The sequence below is a fragment of the Martes martes genome (genome assembly GCF_963455335.1).
Source record: "Martes martes genome assembly, chromosome: 16".
NCBI lineage: Eukaryota > Metazoa > Chordata > Mammalia > Carnivora > Mustelidae > Martes > Martes martes.
This window is the reverse complement of record NC_137904.1, coordinates 57734935-57747971: the sequence shown is the minus strand read 5'-3', so window position 1 is coordinate 57747971 and position 13037 is coordinate 57734935. Positions and strand designations below refer to the sequence as shown.

Genomic DNA, 13037 nt, shown 5'->3' with positions numbered 1-13037 from the left:
GCAGCATGATAGGAGATGGGTCAGGCAGTGACCTAGGCTACATCACCCAGGACCCTCAGGGGCTTCGGCTGTCACTCAAAATGAGAGGACATCCGTGGAAGGTTTGGGGCAAAGGAGGGCCACAGGTGACTTGGGTTTTGAAATGGGGAAAGCACGAAACTACAAAGAGGGGGCTGAGTCATCTAGGTGAGGCATGGTGGTGGCTGAGGCCAGCCAATAGCGCAGGGAGAGGTATTTGTTCTCTGGCTCCGTTGGAATGATGGAGCTGGTAGAATTTGCTGAGTTGAATGTGGACAGAGAGGATTTACAAGCAATTTGATGACGGAGCTTCCAGGCACAGCGCCGGAAGAGACAAAAAGGGGCAGAAGGAGGAAGCTTGCAGGGGAGAGCTGGAGTTGGCTCGAGACAGGGGTTGGACCCCCAAGGGGAGATGTCACATGGAGCCGGTTTACATGTCTGGACCTCAAGAGCGAGGGTCTAAGCTGGACATGTGAATTGTGGAGTCCTCGGCATGTAGGTGAAAGACCGGAGATTAGACCCAAATAGGAAACCCAAGAAGACTGAAAATTGAGACCTAGGACCAAAAAAAGGGGACTGAAGTCTCAAAACCTACATAAAGAACATACTTCCCAGAAGAGGGAGGACTATGTTATACCGAATACTGCCGAGAGCTCAAGCAAGATGAAATCTAGGAAGCAAGTATAGCCCAAGGACTCAGTCTGGCCCCCCGCTTGTTTGTGTAAATAAAGTTTTATTGGAACACAGCCACCCTCATTTGTTTATAAATTGCCCGTGGCTGCTTTTGAGTTACCACAGAGATATCGTGGCCTGCAAAGCCTGAGATCTTTATTACATGGCCCTTTCCAGAAAGCCTGCGGAGCCCAGGATTACTGCATTAGCCAGGTCAAGTTCACAGGTTACTCTAACAAGGGTGGAGGGTGCCAGCTTGGAGGGATTCAAGAGAGAAGGAGAGGAGGCAGCGAGTACACATACCCCTTTTTTTTTTTTATAATATTTTATTTATGTATTTGACAGACAGAGATCACAAGTAGGCAGAGAGAGAGAGGAGGAAGCGGGCTCCCTGCTGAGCAGAGAGCCCAAAGCGGGGCTCGATCCCAGGACCCTGAGATCATGACCTAAGCCGAAGGCAGAGGCTCAACCCACTGAGCCACCCAGGTGCCCCACACATACCCCTTTTAAAGGAGTGTTGCTTTAAAGGGAAAATGAAACAAGAATTAGAAACAGTCAACAGAGGGGGTTTTAAGACTGAAGGCGCCGGCTCGTGTCTGTGCAGATAATGATCCAGGAAGAGGGGAAATGTGGTGATTCTAGGGAGAGCAGAAGCTGGGGGGAATGAGGTCCTGGAGGAGGTGAGGGGCTGGGATTTCTTGCCGAAAGGTGTGATCGTCTCACAGAGGAGCCTGCCCGTGCAGCCGGGGCACGGAGGGAGGCAGGCAGAGGTCGTGGACGCAGGGGCCGCTGAAGGTATGGGCGGCACCCCGAGAGTGTGGAGAAAATCTCATCTGATTGCTTCCGGGTGAAGGAGCCTCACGAGGGGAGGAGAGGGGAGGGGCAGGGGGGAGCAGTGGATGAGATCCGGATGTAGGGGATGCGCCCTGGGCCGGTGGACCAGGTGGTGTAGCACGGTGAAGATTGAGAGCGTGAATTCCCTGCAGCAGCGTGTGGCTGTGGCCCGGATTCAACCAAGGCTCAAAGCTGGCCTCTTGGATCCGATGGAGCCCTAAGCCCAGGGGAGTGAAATGTCAGATACAAGGGGGTGATGACTCTTTCTACATTCATTGTCTGCATCTGCACTCAGCAAGTCCCATCTGTGTGCTGAGAACACTCAGATCTCAGGTGTTGACCTTGGCCTTGACCTGGCACCCCAAATTCAGCGGGAACTTTGTCCACTATATTGAGTGCCCGTCACTGGGAAAGGTACACGAACAACCATATCAACTCTCCCTCTGATACCTACTCGCATCGGAAGAATCTGTTTTTAAAAGTGGGCGGGGCTAGATGAAAGCAAGGACTTCTGGGTGACAAGATGTCCTGAGTGCCAGGTGGGAACCCTGGCATTATAGTCCTCCCGGCAAATCGAGAAATTGAGGTCCGTAGCTTGCAGCAATCTCCTCGGCCAGCAGGTGGCGCCAAATACTCGCTGATCGTCCCCGGGGCGGGAGGCTTGCGGCTTTCCCGCGCGTCTCTCGTGTCTCGAACAAAACCATGGCTCAGGGATCACCTGACGAGGTCCCCGTGTTCGTGAATGGGGCGCTGGGGGCTCAGCCCCAGGCCGGCCTGCAGGCCTGCAGGTGAATTCACCAGCGGGGTCCTTGTCAACGGGCAGGTGCTTTGCAGCTGGTGAAGGGGGAAGGGTAGGCCTGACAGTCCGCATCCCAAACGGGCTCCCAGCTGATGGTGATGCAGAGAGGCTGGTCCTTGCACTCTCCTCTCCGTTGGGGCAGAGTCTAGCCACCCGGCACTTCCCTCCCCGGCTCAGGGTCCTGAAGAGCGGACTTGGCTTCTTTCTCCTGTAACCGTGTTCCGTATCCCGAGGGCTGATGGGCCTGTGCTGTGCTAAACCCTCCCGTCTCCGGGGTGCACAGATACGTGGGGTCTGTGCTATCCTGGGACTTCGTGCTGCAGAGACTTAAGTATTCGCTGTGAAAAGAAGGTTCTGGAAGGGTTTCTACAACCGCTCTTAAATACTTCTGTGCTGTTCCCTGAGGGACGCACGCCCGCTGCTCAGGGCGTGTGGACGGCACGAACGAGGGCGTCTCTGCAACCCTGGGGCTGGCAGGGGGCAGGAGGAAAGCCGAGTGCGTCCACCTCACTCCCACAATTGGCTGTGCCCACAGATTTATTTCTGGGAAGCCCAGCAGCGCAACCTCACGGAGCGGGTGAAGACGCTTTTCCTGGCCGAGAACGGCGTGAAGCTGAAGAACCTGACCAGCTACACCGCCTACATGGTCAGCGTGGCCGCCTTCAATGCCGCGGGGGACGGGCCTCGGAGTCCCCCCACCCGGGGCCAGACGCAGCAAGCAGGTGGGGGAGAGGGGCGGGGGGAGAGAGGGGGCACCTGGCAACTGTGCTCCTGGGTGGGGGGCGTGGTAGAAGCAGCCGCCTTATCTGCTGAGACATCTGGGCTGGGCACCCAGGCCCAGGACATGGCCTCCGGAGGCGGAGAGCACAGCCCCAAAAGAGGGGGCCTCCGTGAGAGTGCTCAGAAGACAGAGGCTGTCCCCAGAGAGCCTTGGAGAGAGGCTCCGGATGTCCCCAGTCCTCCCACATCTTGTAGCCCGCCAACCCCGTTTCTGGCCATGCCTTGTTCTGGCCCAGCTCTCTTACATGGCTCCAGCTTTGTTCCTTCAACAAATATTCACTGAGCATCTTCTAGAAACCCGCACTGTGCTAGATGCTGGGAGCACAGCAGCCCAGGTCCCCTCCCTAGGGAGTGCGACAGATTGGAAACACCTGTCTAGATGAATCTGCCTCAGTGCCATGCGTTTGACCAGTAGAAGGACGCGGGCAGGGGTGAACCTGTGGCCTTGGACAGGTCTGTCTGCGGCGGCCTCTGACGGCTGACAGCGGAGACCTGAGTGGGAAGAGCCCAGCGTGGGAGGCTCCGGGGGAGGGGTTCCGGGCAGGGGGAGCAACAGGTGCATAGGCGTCGAGACCGGAGGGGATTAAAGGAGCTTTAATGGGTGATCTGAGAGGAAACGGCCCAAGAGGGTCGGGGAGCCCTGGAAGGAAGTCTGGGATGGATTCTCAGGGAGCCGGGGAATCGTTGGTGGTTTTAAGCAGTTGGCCGACAGGATCCAGTGTATGTTTTTAAAAACTCACTCTGCCGGCCGTGCGGAAGACAAACTGACGGACGGGAGAGGAGGGAGGCAGGGAGGCCAGTTAGGAGGCTGGACGATGAGGGTCAGAACCCAAGTGCCCACACGACCAGTGCTGGGCCTGTGTATAGTGTCCAAAGACCTTCTCGGGCAGATACGCCGCCAGCTCCTTCCAGAAGCCCTGGGATGGGTAGGGCAAGTATTACCCATTTCAGTGAGCAGGGGAGGCCTGGCTTCGTGCCCAGGACCCCCGGCCTGCCCGTGGGGAAGCAGAGGCTGGAGGCCAGGACGGGTGAGCTGGTCCCGGGCTGTCTTCACGGCATGGCAGCTCCTTCCCCTGACATGGGGTTCCCTCCTCGTGGATTAAAAACGAGCCTTTTGTCCTGCGCCCCCTCGAGCATCCTTCCCAGCCTGCTGCTTCCCATCCTGTTAATTTGCTTAGAGGGCCGGACCGTGGGGTCAGTTCTTAAGCATTGTCCTCTTTGGGGCCAAGCCACGACTCCAGGGAAACCCTTTTCCTCCCCTGGCTCCCGAGGGTCTGGTCTCTCTGTCTGCCCGCTCATCCAGACCACTCTCTGACAGTGTCACAGGCCGGATGTGAGCCCCTGGGAGCCTGGAAGCTTCCGGCAGCAGGACAAAGTGTTCTGACCCATGTCCCTCTTGCTTCGGGGAGACAGGAAAGGCCCCCTGAGCTCGCCTCCCTCCTTCAAAGACTGTGGGCTGGGGCTGCGTCCCGGAGCTGGAGCGGAAGCAGGGTCCAGATTAGCTTCGGCTCGGTGGGGGGGCAGCCCCGGACAGTGAGAATAGCCTGGTCAGCTCGCCTGAAGCCAGCTCCGTGCTTCCTTCCCTTCCTCTCTGTCCTCCCCACCAGAGTCCCCGCCCCCCCCCACCATGGCCCCCAGGCTTTCAGGGTCGTTCCAGGCTTCTCCGGCCAAGAAAGCATCTCTTCCGCATGGTTTGACCGTCCCTATTTCGGGCTGCTTCTGACAGCACGGTCTCTCCGTGACGAGCCCTGGGGCCCCAGGGACCGGAGAAGGGCCACACCACGGCTGTTCTGGTATCTTCTTATTCACCAGCTGCCTCATGCTCTGAGGCCCCGGCAGGCCCTGCTTTCCCCACCGGGGAGGGTGAAAGACGAGCCCTGCAGAGCCGGGACCTCGCCTGACCCCACAGCGGCCCTGGAGGTTTAGGACCACTTAGCAGGAAGAAACGGAGTACTCTAAATTTAGGGAAAAGACGGTTCTCTTTCCTCCCCATTCGTGGACTCTGGAATTGGAAGTAGAGTGCTAGCAGCGTCAGAGGGGGAGAGGAGGGGCACAGATGACCTCTGAGGACCCCCTGCCCTCTCTCTTCCTGGGGCCCAGACCCAACAGCTCCTGCTGGTTTCTGGAAGCCACGCGGGGCTTTGAATGTCCGTGAGAGAACAAGACAAAACCTTTCCTGTCCCCCTGCAGCTCCCAGTGCTCCCAGCTCGGTCAAGTTCAGTGAGCTGACCACAACCTCGGTGAACGTGTCCTGGGAGGCCCCACAGTTCCCCAACGGTGTCCTGGAGGGTTACCGGCTGGTGTATGAGCCCTGCACCCCAGTGGACGGTGAGTGGGGCCCTCCCAGCCCGACTCCCAAGGCCTTTCTCTTGTCGGGGTCACTGCACAGCCTCAGATGGGGTGAGCGTCTCCCCTGCTCGTAAAGGGAGACACGGGGGCCAGACGAAAGGAGCATTTCCCCAGCAGTAAGCAGGGGTGCAAACCCGAGCAGCACCCTCGTTCTCCCAAGTCCTGACCGGATGAGGAGGGAAGGAAGGGAGCCAGCGGGGGCTGTGGCGTCCCACAGTGGCCGGGCTGCTGTCGTGCCCAGGAAGATCGGGGAGCCCCTGATGGCCCCTCCCGTGCCTGCCCCCCCAGAATTTAGAGGGTCAGCCTTATTCCGACTGGGTCTTTGCCTCTCGTGGGGTCAGGAACTCGTTTGAGAATCTGTTAAGAGCCTTGGAGCCTCTCCCTGGAAAGTACAAGTCTGGGGGTGTCACTGCCCCCCTTTCCCCGTGAACCTCCGTTCAAGAACCCTGATGTGCAAGTTGCCCTCCTCTCACCTGGAGCCCTGTTCGTCTGGCTGTCCCCAGTGACCCCTGCCCACCCCTTCCTCCAGGCCCCGGTGGGGACCCTTCCCTGCTGCCAGGCTCCTAGGCCAAGCCATGCTAACCCTGACCTTGGATGTCAGACCCTTGCCAGCTCTCTACCCCCACGCTGATGTGAGTGAGCCCAGAAAGCACGGCCATCTACTTAGAGGGGCTCCTGGCTGCCTCGTCTGGTTCCGGAGCCCTATGAGGACTCGGGGGTGTGGCTGGCTCACAGGTGGTGGCCTGATAGCCTGAGGTCACCTGCTCACTCTCACCTTTCCCTGACTACAGAGCCTGGCCAGAAGGAGGGCCTGAGCCCTTGGAGAGCCAAGGAGGCCGCAGTCCTGAGCCGGCCAAGGAAACAATGGCCCTCAGTCTTCACCATCACCTGCCTGCCAACAGCTAGTTCATTCAGCAGAGCAGCACTGTGTTCTGGGACACTGGCGGGGGTGGGGAGGGCGGGCCAGGAGACATGGTCAGGTGTAGGCCCCGGGAGAGGGGCTGTCTCTCCCTTGGAGAGGAAGGAGAGGGCGGAGGTCATGGGGACAAGGTACAGGCGACCCAACAGGCTCTCGTCGTGGTGGCCTCCGCCTGGCCTACCCAGGGGGCTCCTGGCCCCTTTCCTGTTGGGAAAACCACAGCCCAGACACATGTGGGATTTGCTCAGAAATGTCAGGGAACGGGTACCCAGTGCTGCTGTTCCGGGGGGCCCGGGTGACTTCCTTCCTTCAGAAGGGCTGCTCGAGCTGCCATCATTCTGTCACCGGATGCCTGTTTATTCATAAGACAGTGTGGCCATTTGCCAGGTCCTCTTTTATTTAACCGCCTAACGTGCTGTCCTCGATGCTATTGATGCCCAAATTCAGCAGGACAACAAACCACAGATAGAGCAGGGGATGGCCAGAGCTGGGCTGTGTCCTGCGAAGCCCATCCCCACGGGTCACCACCATGCTCAGGGGGACATGGAGATCAGCCCGGGTCCCGACCCCTGGGGAGGCTGCCAGGCGGGAGGATTTGGACCCAGGAAGCACGGAGCACAAACCGTGACCCCCTAAAACCATCGCGGCCTCCCCCTTGGTTGTCATGATTTCGGGTGCGTTGATGGAGGGCCCACTGGGCGCGCCCTTGATGGTGGACCCGAGGCTGTCCTCGGCTATAGGGCCTGGCTGCAGGGTCTCCCCTCCAACTGTGGACTCAGGTGATGTCTCTCCCAGAGCCCTTCCTGAAAGGGGACCCTTGGGACTCCAGTTCTGTGGAATTCGGGGGGTAGAGTACATGGTGGGGACAGTGGTTAAGTGAGACCGGGAGGGAGCTGTTTCCCACCAGATCCCGAAGGACACTCCACGGACAGACAGTCCCAAATCCTCCCAACTTCTCCAGCCTTGGAACCCTTCTCCCAAGACCAGCCTGCAGGACTGCGTGTTGGGGGAGCACGGCTGTGTGGCCTGGCTCCAAGGCCCCCCACGGCCACCACCTGCCGCCACGGTCCCCCACGTATGCGGTACTTCCTTCCCAGGTGTCAGCAAGATCGTGACAGTGGATGTGAAGGGTAACAGCCCTCTGTGGCTGAAGGTGAAGGACCTGGCCGAGGGGATGACCTACAGGTTCCGCATCAGAGCCAAGACCTTCGCCTACGGGCCGGAGATTGAGGCCAACGTCACCACTGGCCCGGGAGAAGGTAAGGGAGCACAGGGGAGACAGGGGCTGCTGCCCTCCGCACCCCGCGTTCAACCCCCAAGTCAGAGGGCGTGTTCGGAGCTGTGCTAGATCCTGGAGGTGCGGAGATGGGGCGGACGGGGTCTAGTGGGGACAGAGCCACAGCCCGAGGGAGTACAGGGGTGGGGCCTGGGGGGTGGGGGAGAAAGGGAAGGCATCCAGGCCACAGGCAGGGGGACCTGTCAGGCTGCGTCCTCCCTAGACAGGTGACAGAGGGAAGAAGGAGCAGGGCCCTTAGAGGCCAGGCTGCGCACTGGGCCTGAGTGGGGACAGGAAGGGGACACCAGGGACCAGGGCCCCAGAGTGGTTCTGTCTGAGTTTGTGACACTTCTTGAGGTCAGCTTTGGGCTAGCGGAATTGTTCTGGTACCTGCTGTGGTCGAAATTTGTTGTCCAAAGTCCTTGTCACCCGAGCAGGATGTCCCTTCCTGAACACAGAAGCCACGGCCCAGCCTCTGCTCCCTCCTTCCCTGAGGAAGGACACAGCCCATCTCAGACTTTCCCTGAAACCCCTCCTCCTCTTCCTCCTCCTCCTCTTCCTCCTCCTCCCTCTTTCCCCTCCTCCTGCTCACTGCCCTGTGGGCCCAAGCAGCTTAGCTGCTCAGCGTGGGGGGGGGGGGGGAGGTACAGAGAGGCTGCTGGTCCTGGCCTCTCACCTGTCAGGCAGGTGTGTTCCTTCTGTGCTGGGCCGGCCACCCTGCACTTTCTCCTCGTGGGCGCTTTCTATTCCCCGCCCCGGGTTCTGCAGAGAACCCGCCAGCTCCTAGGCTCCTACGGAATAAAGCTTGCAGGGCCCCCCCGGAGAAAGCTTCCAGAAGATTCCGCACCCTCTGCCCTGCACCTGCCCCCTCCCTCCTGTGCCGCCTCTTCACCTGAGCCAACTTCCCTGGGAAACAAAAGCAGGAAGCAAGCGGGCAGGGACAAAGGGAGGCGGGGCGGTGGGGACAGGAGAAGGCTGGAGGACAGGCTGTTCTAACCTGGGGCTTGAAGTGTCCCAGGCCTGGCGTGGGAAGGGGGCGGGCAGGAAGTTCGGAGGAGGCAGTGGGGGTCCCTGTGAAACAGCTGAGCTGTGCCCTGCAAGTGTGGGCGAGCAAAGGACGTGCCATCACACATCCTCTTCTCTCCAGGCCAGGCAGAGGCTGGGAGTGCTAGAAGCTTCTGGTCCCAGGGTTGATGACAGCTGTCAGCCTTGAGTTCTGTCCTGTGCAGAATGAGAACTCGGGGTCCTGGCAGCACCCTCCCTACCCTTCACACCCCACTTGAGCTGTGTCCCACACCCCTGACCCCTCGGCCGCCTTTGCCCTGAGCTGTAGGCAGGATGCACATTGGGGAAGGAAGGAAGGAAGATGAGGCTCTCCAAGGCCACGGGTCAGGACTGGACACGGGCCGGGCAGTGGGTAGCCCAGCTCTGGTGGTGAGTCCCCGGCCTGCTGTCCAGCTTGCCAGCTGCCCTGGGCCTGGGGGATCTTTCTTTAGTCCGGAGCTGGATTGCAGGCTCCTTGCCCAGAAGCATCCACAGCCGACACCCGGCGCTCACTCGGGCCAACGGTCACCCCCGCACCCACTCACCGACCTGTTCCCCGCCTCCCACAAGTGTGTAGGGAGCACCCACTCTGTGCCCAGCTCTGGGGGTGCAAGTCTCCGGATCTAGTGATGGATAGACATGTAGACCACACACAGGGTCAGGGCTTGGGGGACAGTAAGAGCCCAGGGAACAGGTACCCCCAGAGAGGAGGGGCTTGGGACTCTCCATAGATGAAACTGGCTCACTCCTCTGACTTCACAAGTGAGCTCTCCCCTGCGTCGGCTCCTGGGGCTGGTGTCCAGGTGGCCAACGTGACGGGCTGCCACACTGGTGTACCCGCCAGGACAGCCAGCAGCAGAGCCCACCCTTTCCTCCCGTGCTCCCAGCCTCCTCCCTGGCCCAGCGGGGGGTGGGTGCGTCTCAGGCAGGAAGCAGGGAGGGCACTGCCATCCTAGGCTGGGTGACAAGATGTCAGGGAGCCCTTGGGCCCCTCAAAAACCAACCCCCCACTTATCCTAGGCCCATTCCACCGTCATCACACCCACCTCTACCATCACCCCAGGACACATCTCTTCAAGCCTTACAGTCCAAAAGGGCCTCACAGATGAGGAAACTGAGGCACTGGCGGGCGATGTGACTTGATCAGAATCACCCATCTAGTGTGTTCAGGTCTCCTGACTCCATTCCAGAAATCTTTCTGGCATTTCCCTGTATACCTCTTCTGGCTTTGAGTTTGGAACGAGGGGGTGTGGGTGATGCAGAGAGCACAGCTGCATCAGGCCTGAGACCCAGTCCTCGGGCCTCGGCGCTCGCAGGGTTTCCGGAGACTCTGGCCAGGCTCGGAGGGTTTGGCTGTGCAGGCCCCCCAGCCGGAGCACAGGGAGCTGGGCGGGGGGAGGCCGCACCACCCCTTGCCCCCCGTGTGCTGTTTGCAGGTGCCCCCGGACCGCCTGGAGTGCCCATCATCGTGCGGTACAGCTCCGCCATCGCCATCCACTGGTCCAGCGGAGACCCGGGCAAGGGACCTATCACCCGCTATGTCATAGAGGCCAGGCCGTCAGGTACGCACTGCCCCGGGCCAAGCGCCTCCCTCTCAAGCGGGTTCCGGGTCTCGTGTTCTCCTGCCGCTGGAGTCCCTCCACCCAGCGGCCTTGTGTCCTCCTGAGAAGGCTCTGGTCCCACTGCAGGTGAAGCTAGAGGTGGTCCTGGGGTAAGTGGGAAATGGAGGGTCGCACCCTTAGGTAGGGACTCCCCGCGGTCCCCTGGAGAACGGCACTTCGCACCGGGTGAGGACCAACTTGAACGGAAGATCATTCAAGATACTGAAGGAACAAAGAGTTGGCCCCCTGCCCCGCCCCAGTTGAACACTGAGTCTTTCACGAGACCCCACTGACCAGTGTCCCATCGGGAGGCCGGCTGTCCCCCAGGGAACACTGGCTGCCGCCTTGAAGTCCGCCTCTGCCACTCTGATGATCTCAGCAGTTCCGGTAACTGCATCAGGGGTGGTGAAGCCTGAAATCAAATCACAAGAACTTCCAGAGCCACTGGGGACTGATGAGTCGCTCCAGGGGGCTGCTACCAGCGCTCCTGTGTCACCATTGCCTGTCGCTGTGACACCTGCTTCTCCTGGCTCCCCTTCCCGCAGGAGCCCTGGGCCAGCTCGCCCCGTTGCTAGGTTTCCCAGCTCATCAGAGGTGCCAGGGCCGGGGGAGAGCTGGAGGCTTGTTCTTGGTAATCCACGGCCCCGTGATCGGCCGGCAGAAGTGGAGAAGGGCCAACAGCACGAATAGCAAATAATTATCAGAATGGGAGGTAGTCAGGCACATCAGTAGCTAATACTTCTAATGAGAGCACCGAAGCGTCCCGAAGGCAAGCTGAATACCGTGGGTCACTGAGCGCTAATATCTCAGCAGCCAAGAGAGCACGCCTGCCGTTCCGGGAAGCAGCCACGCCCCTCCCCATTGCCCTCATCTTGTGCTAATAATGGCAGTGGCAATCGCTGTTACATCTAGCAATTCCGATCCATGATCCGTTGTAGCTGGAAGGTGTATGCAGAGCTGGCTGTCCCCCCAGCCCCGATGGTCCCTCCCCAGCCCCCGGTGCCGGCTGCTGAGTTGACCAGGAGAGCACCACGTGCTTCTCCCCACCGGTGCCCGTGCCTCTGCTCTCTGTCCAAGTTGGCCGGCCGCGATGCCAGGCTGTGGAATGTTGGCTCCGGACTCCGGGCCTGCTGATTTTCCAGCGTTCCCTGGGAGGCCCAGCATGGGACCTGGGGCTGTGCCTTGGCGCACACAGGTGGATTCAAGGAGGGACCCCCCCCTGCAGGCCGTGAGGGCGGAGGGCAAGGGGAAAGCCGGGCCTCTCCCTGTGGCTGCTGGAGACATCTCCCCACCTCCGTGCCCCCGGACTGTCCGTCCTCCTCTTCTCTGGGATGAAACTGCTCTTGTCCCGTGCTCCCCACATCATAGTCGGTTAGGACGGCCAAACAGGCCCACTTCCTACAGACTGGAAGCTGCCAGGCGCCACAGAGCAAGGTGCGAGGGGCTCACTCAAGGTTTCCAGCCTGGGGGCCCTGCCGTGCATACCAGCTGCCCGCTGGGGCTGGAGGCCGGAGCCCCAGCATGACATTCCAGCAGCTTCGGGCCTGGCCCCGTGACCAGGGTCCCACCCTTTGTTTCCGTGCGGGGCAGAGCAAGGTTGGTCACGCAGTAGGTCAGAGACCTACTTCTGCCAGGCCACAGGGTCCTGGACGAGCCCGCCCAGCCAACACTGAATCCACCGCGGACCTCAAAAGGCACCTTCCTGGACACCCAGCGGTTCCTCCTTCTCCCCGTGATTGCCGTGGGTGTGAGAGGTAAAGGCCTTAGGACCACAGCGCGTGGCGAGGAAGGAGTCACTGCTGTTGGGTCATCGCTATCATCAGTGTCTCCGTGACCATCACTGAAAGCAAATGAGAGCTTTCAGGGGGCATGAGAGAATGGATTTGCACCCCAAAACTCGGATCTCGGGATCTGCAGCACTGAAATCGCAGCCCGTGATGCTCAGAGAAGGTCGGGGTAGAAGGTTTGCATCCAGTCATCCCTCAGACACTGAGAGGACACCCGTGCTGGGCGCTGGGCTGCAGAGGCAAATGGGGCACGGTCCTGGCCCCGGAGGGACAGCACGGCCTAGCCGGGGACAGCCACAGGGTGCGTGAGGCAGCACCCAAAACAGAAACATGAGAGAGAAGATGAGGCCAGGCTCGGGACCCTGAGCCTTTGTGAGGACAGGAGGACGCACACGGGTCCCACGGCTGCCAGGGGGAGGGATCTGGATGGGCAGAGCCAAAAGGCAGCTTTGGAAGATGCCCACACTCTTGGTCCCCAGTGCAGAGGTGACAAGGTGGGTGATGGTGCTAGAGTTCCTGACGTTGCGGGTGGGGGAGCGGCTACAAGTGTGGGGAAGGAAACGGAATCCGTCAGCCCCCAGAAGAGGCTGGGAGGGCCAGGCCGGAGCCGGTGGGTAGCCCGTGGACCCGCAGGCGGCTCCTGCCCGAGGGAGCTCAGGGATGGATGAGGAGAGACGGTGCCTGCTGAGGCTGAGGCTGAGGCTGACGCAGGAGGTCGTGCAGGGCCCCGAGGCGACCTCCCTGGAGCCTGCGCGGGGTGGAAGGCCTAGGAGCTCAGCCCACCGAGGTCCTTCTAAGCTCTCTGGTTCCCTGGACCGTGTGGAAAGGGTGGTTTGACCCTTTAGTTGCCAAATCAGCCCTTCCCTGGCCCAGGGAGGGGGACTCACCGTCCTTCTAAGGGTCACGCCAGCCCCACTGGCCCCGCATGGAGCCTCTGGCCGGGGCCCCCACCAGGCCT

General features: G+C 60.5%; 1 protein-coding gene across 1 annotated transcript in view; it reads left to right on the top strand.

Annotated features, from left to right (window-relative positions):
• Positions 1-13037, top strand: part of SDK2 (sidekick cell adhesion molecule 2) — a gene marked incomplete at its 5' end in the record, with an annotated part of 246394 nt that overhangs the window by 217668 nt on the left and 15689 nt on the right. Inside the window, 4 exons of the mRNA XM_080825738.1 lie at positions 2859-3045; positions 5294-5431; positions 7469-7630; positions 10128-10253. Coding sequence (XP_080681864.1) covers positions 2859-3045; positions 5294-5431; positions 7469-7630; positions 10128-10253 — 613 coding nt within the window. The remainder of the gene's footprint in view (positions 1-2858; positions 3046-5293; positions 5432-7468; positions 7631-10127; positions 10254-13037) is intronic.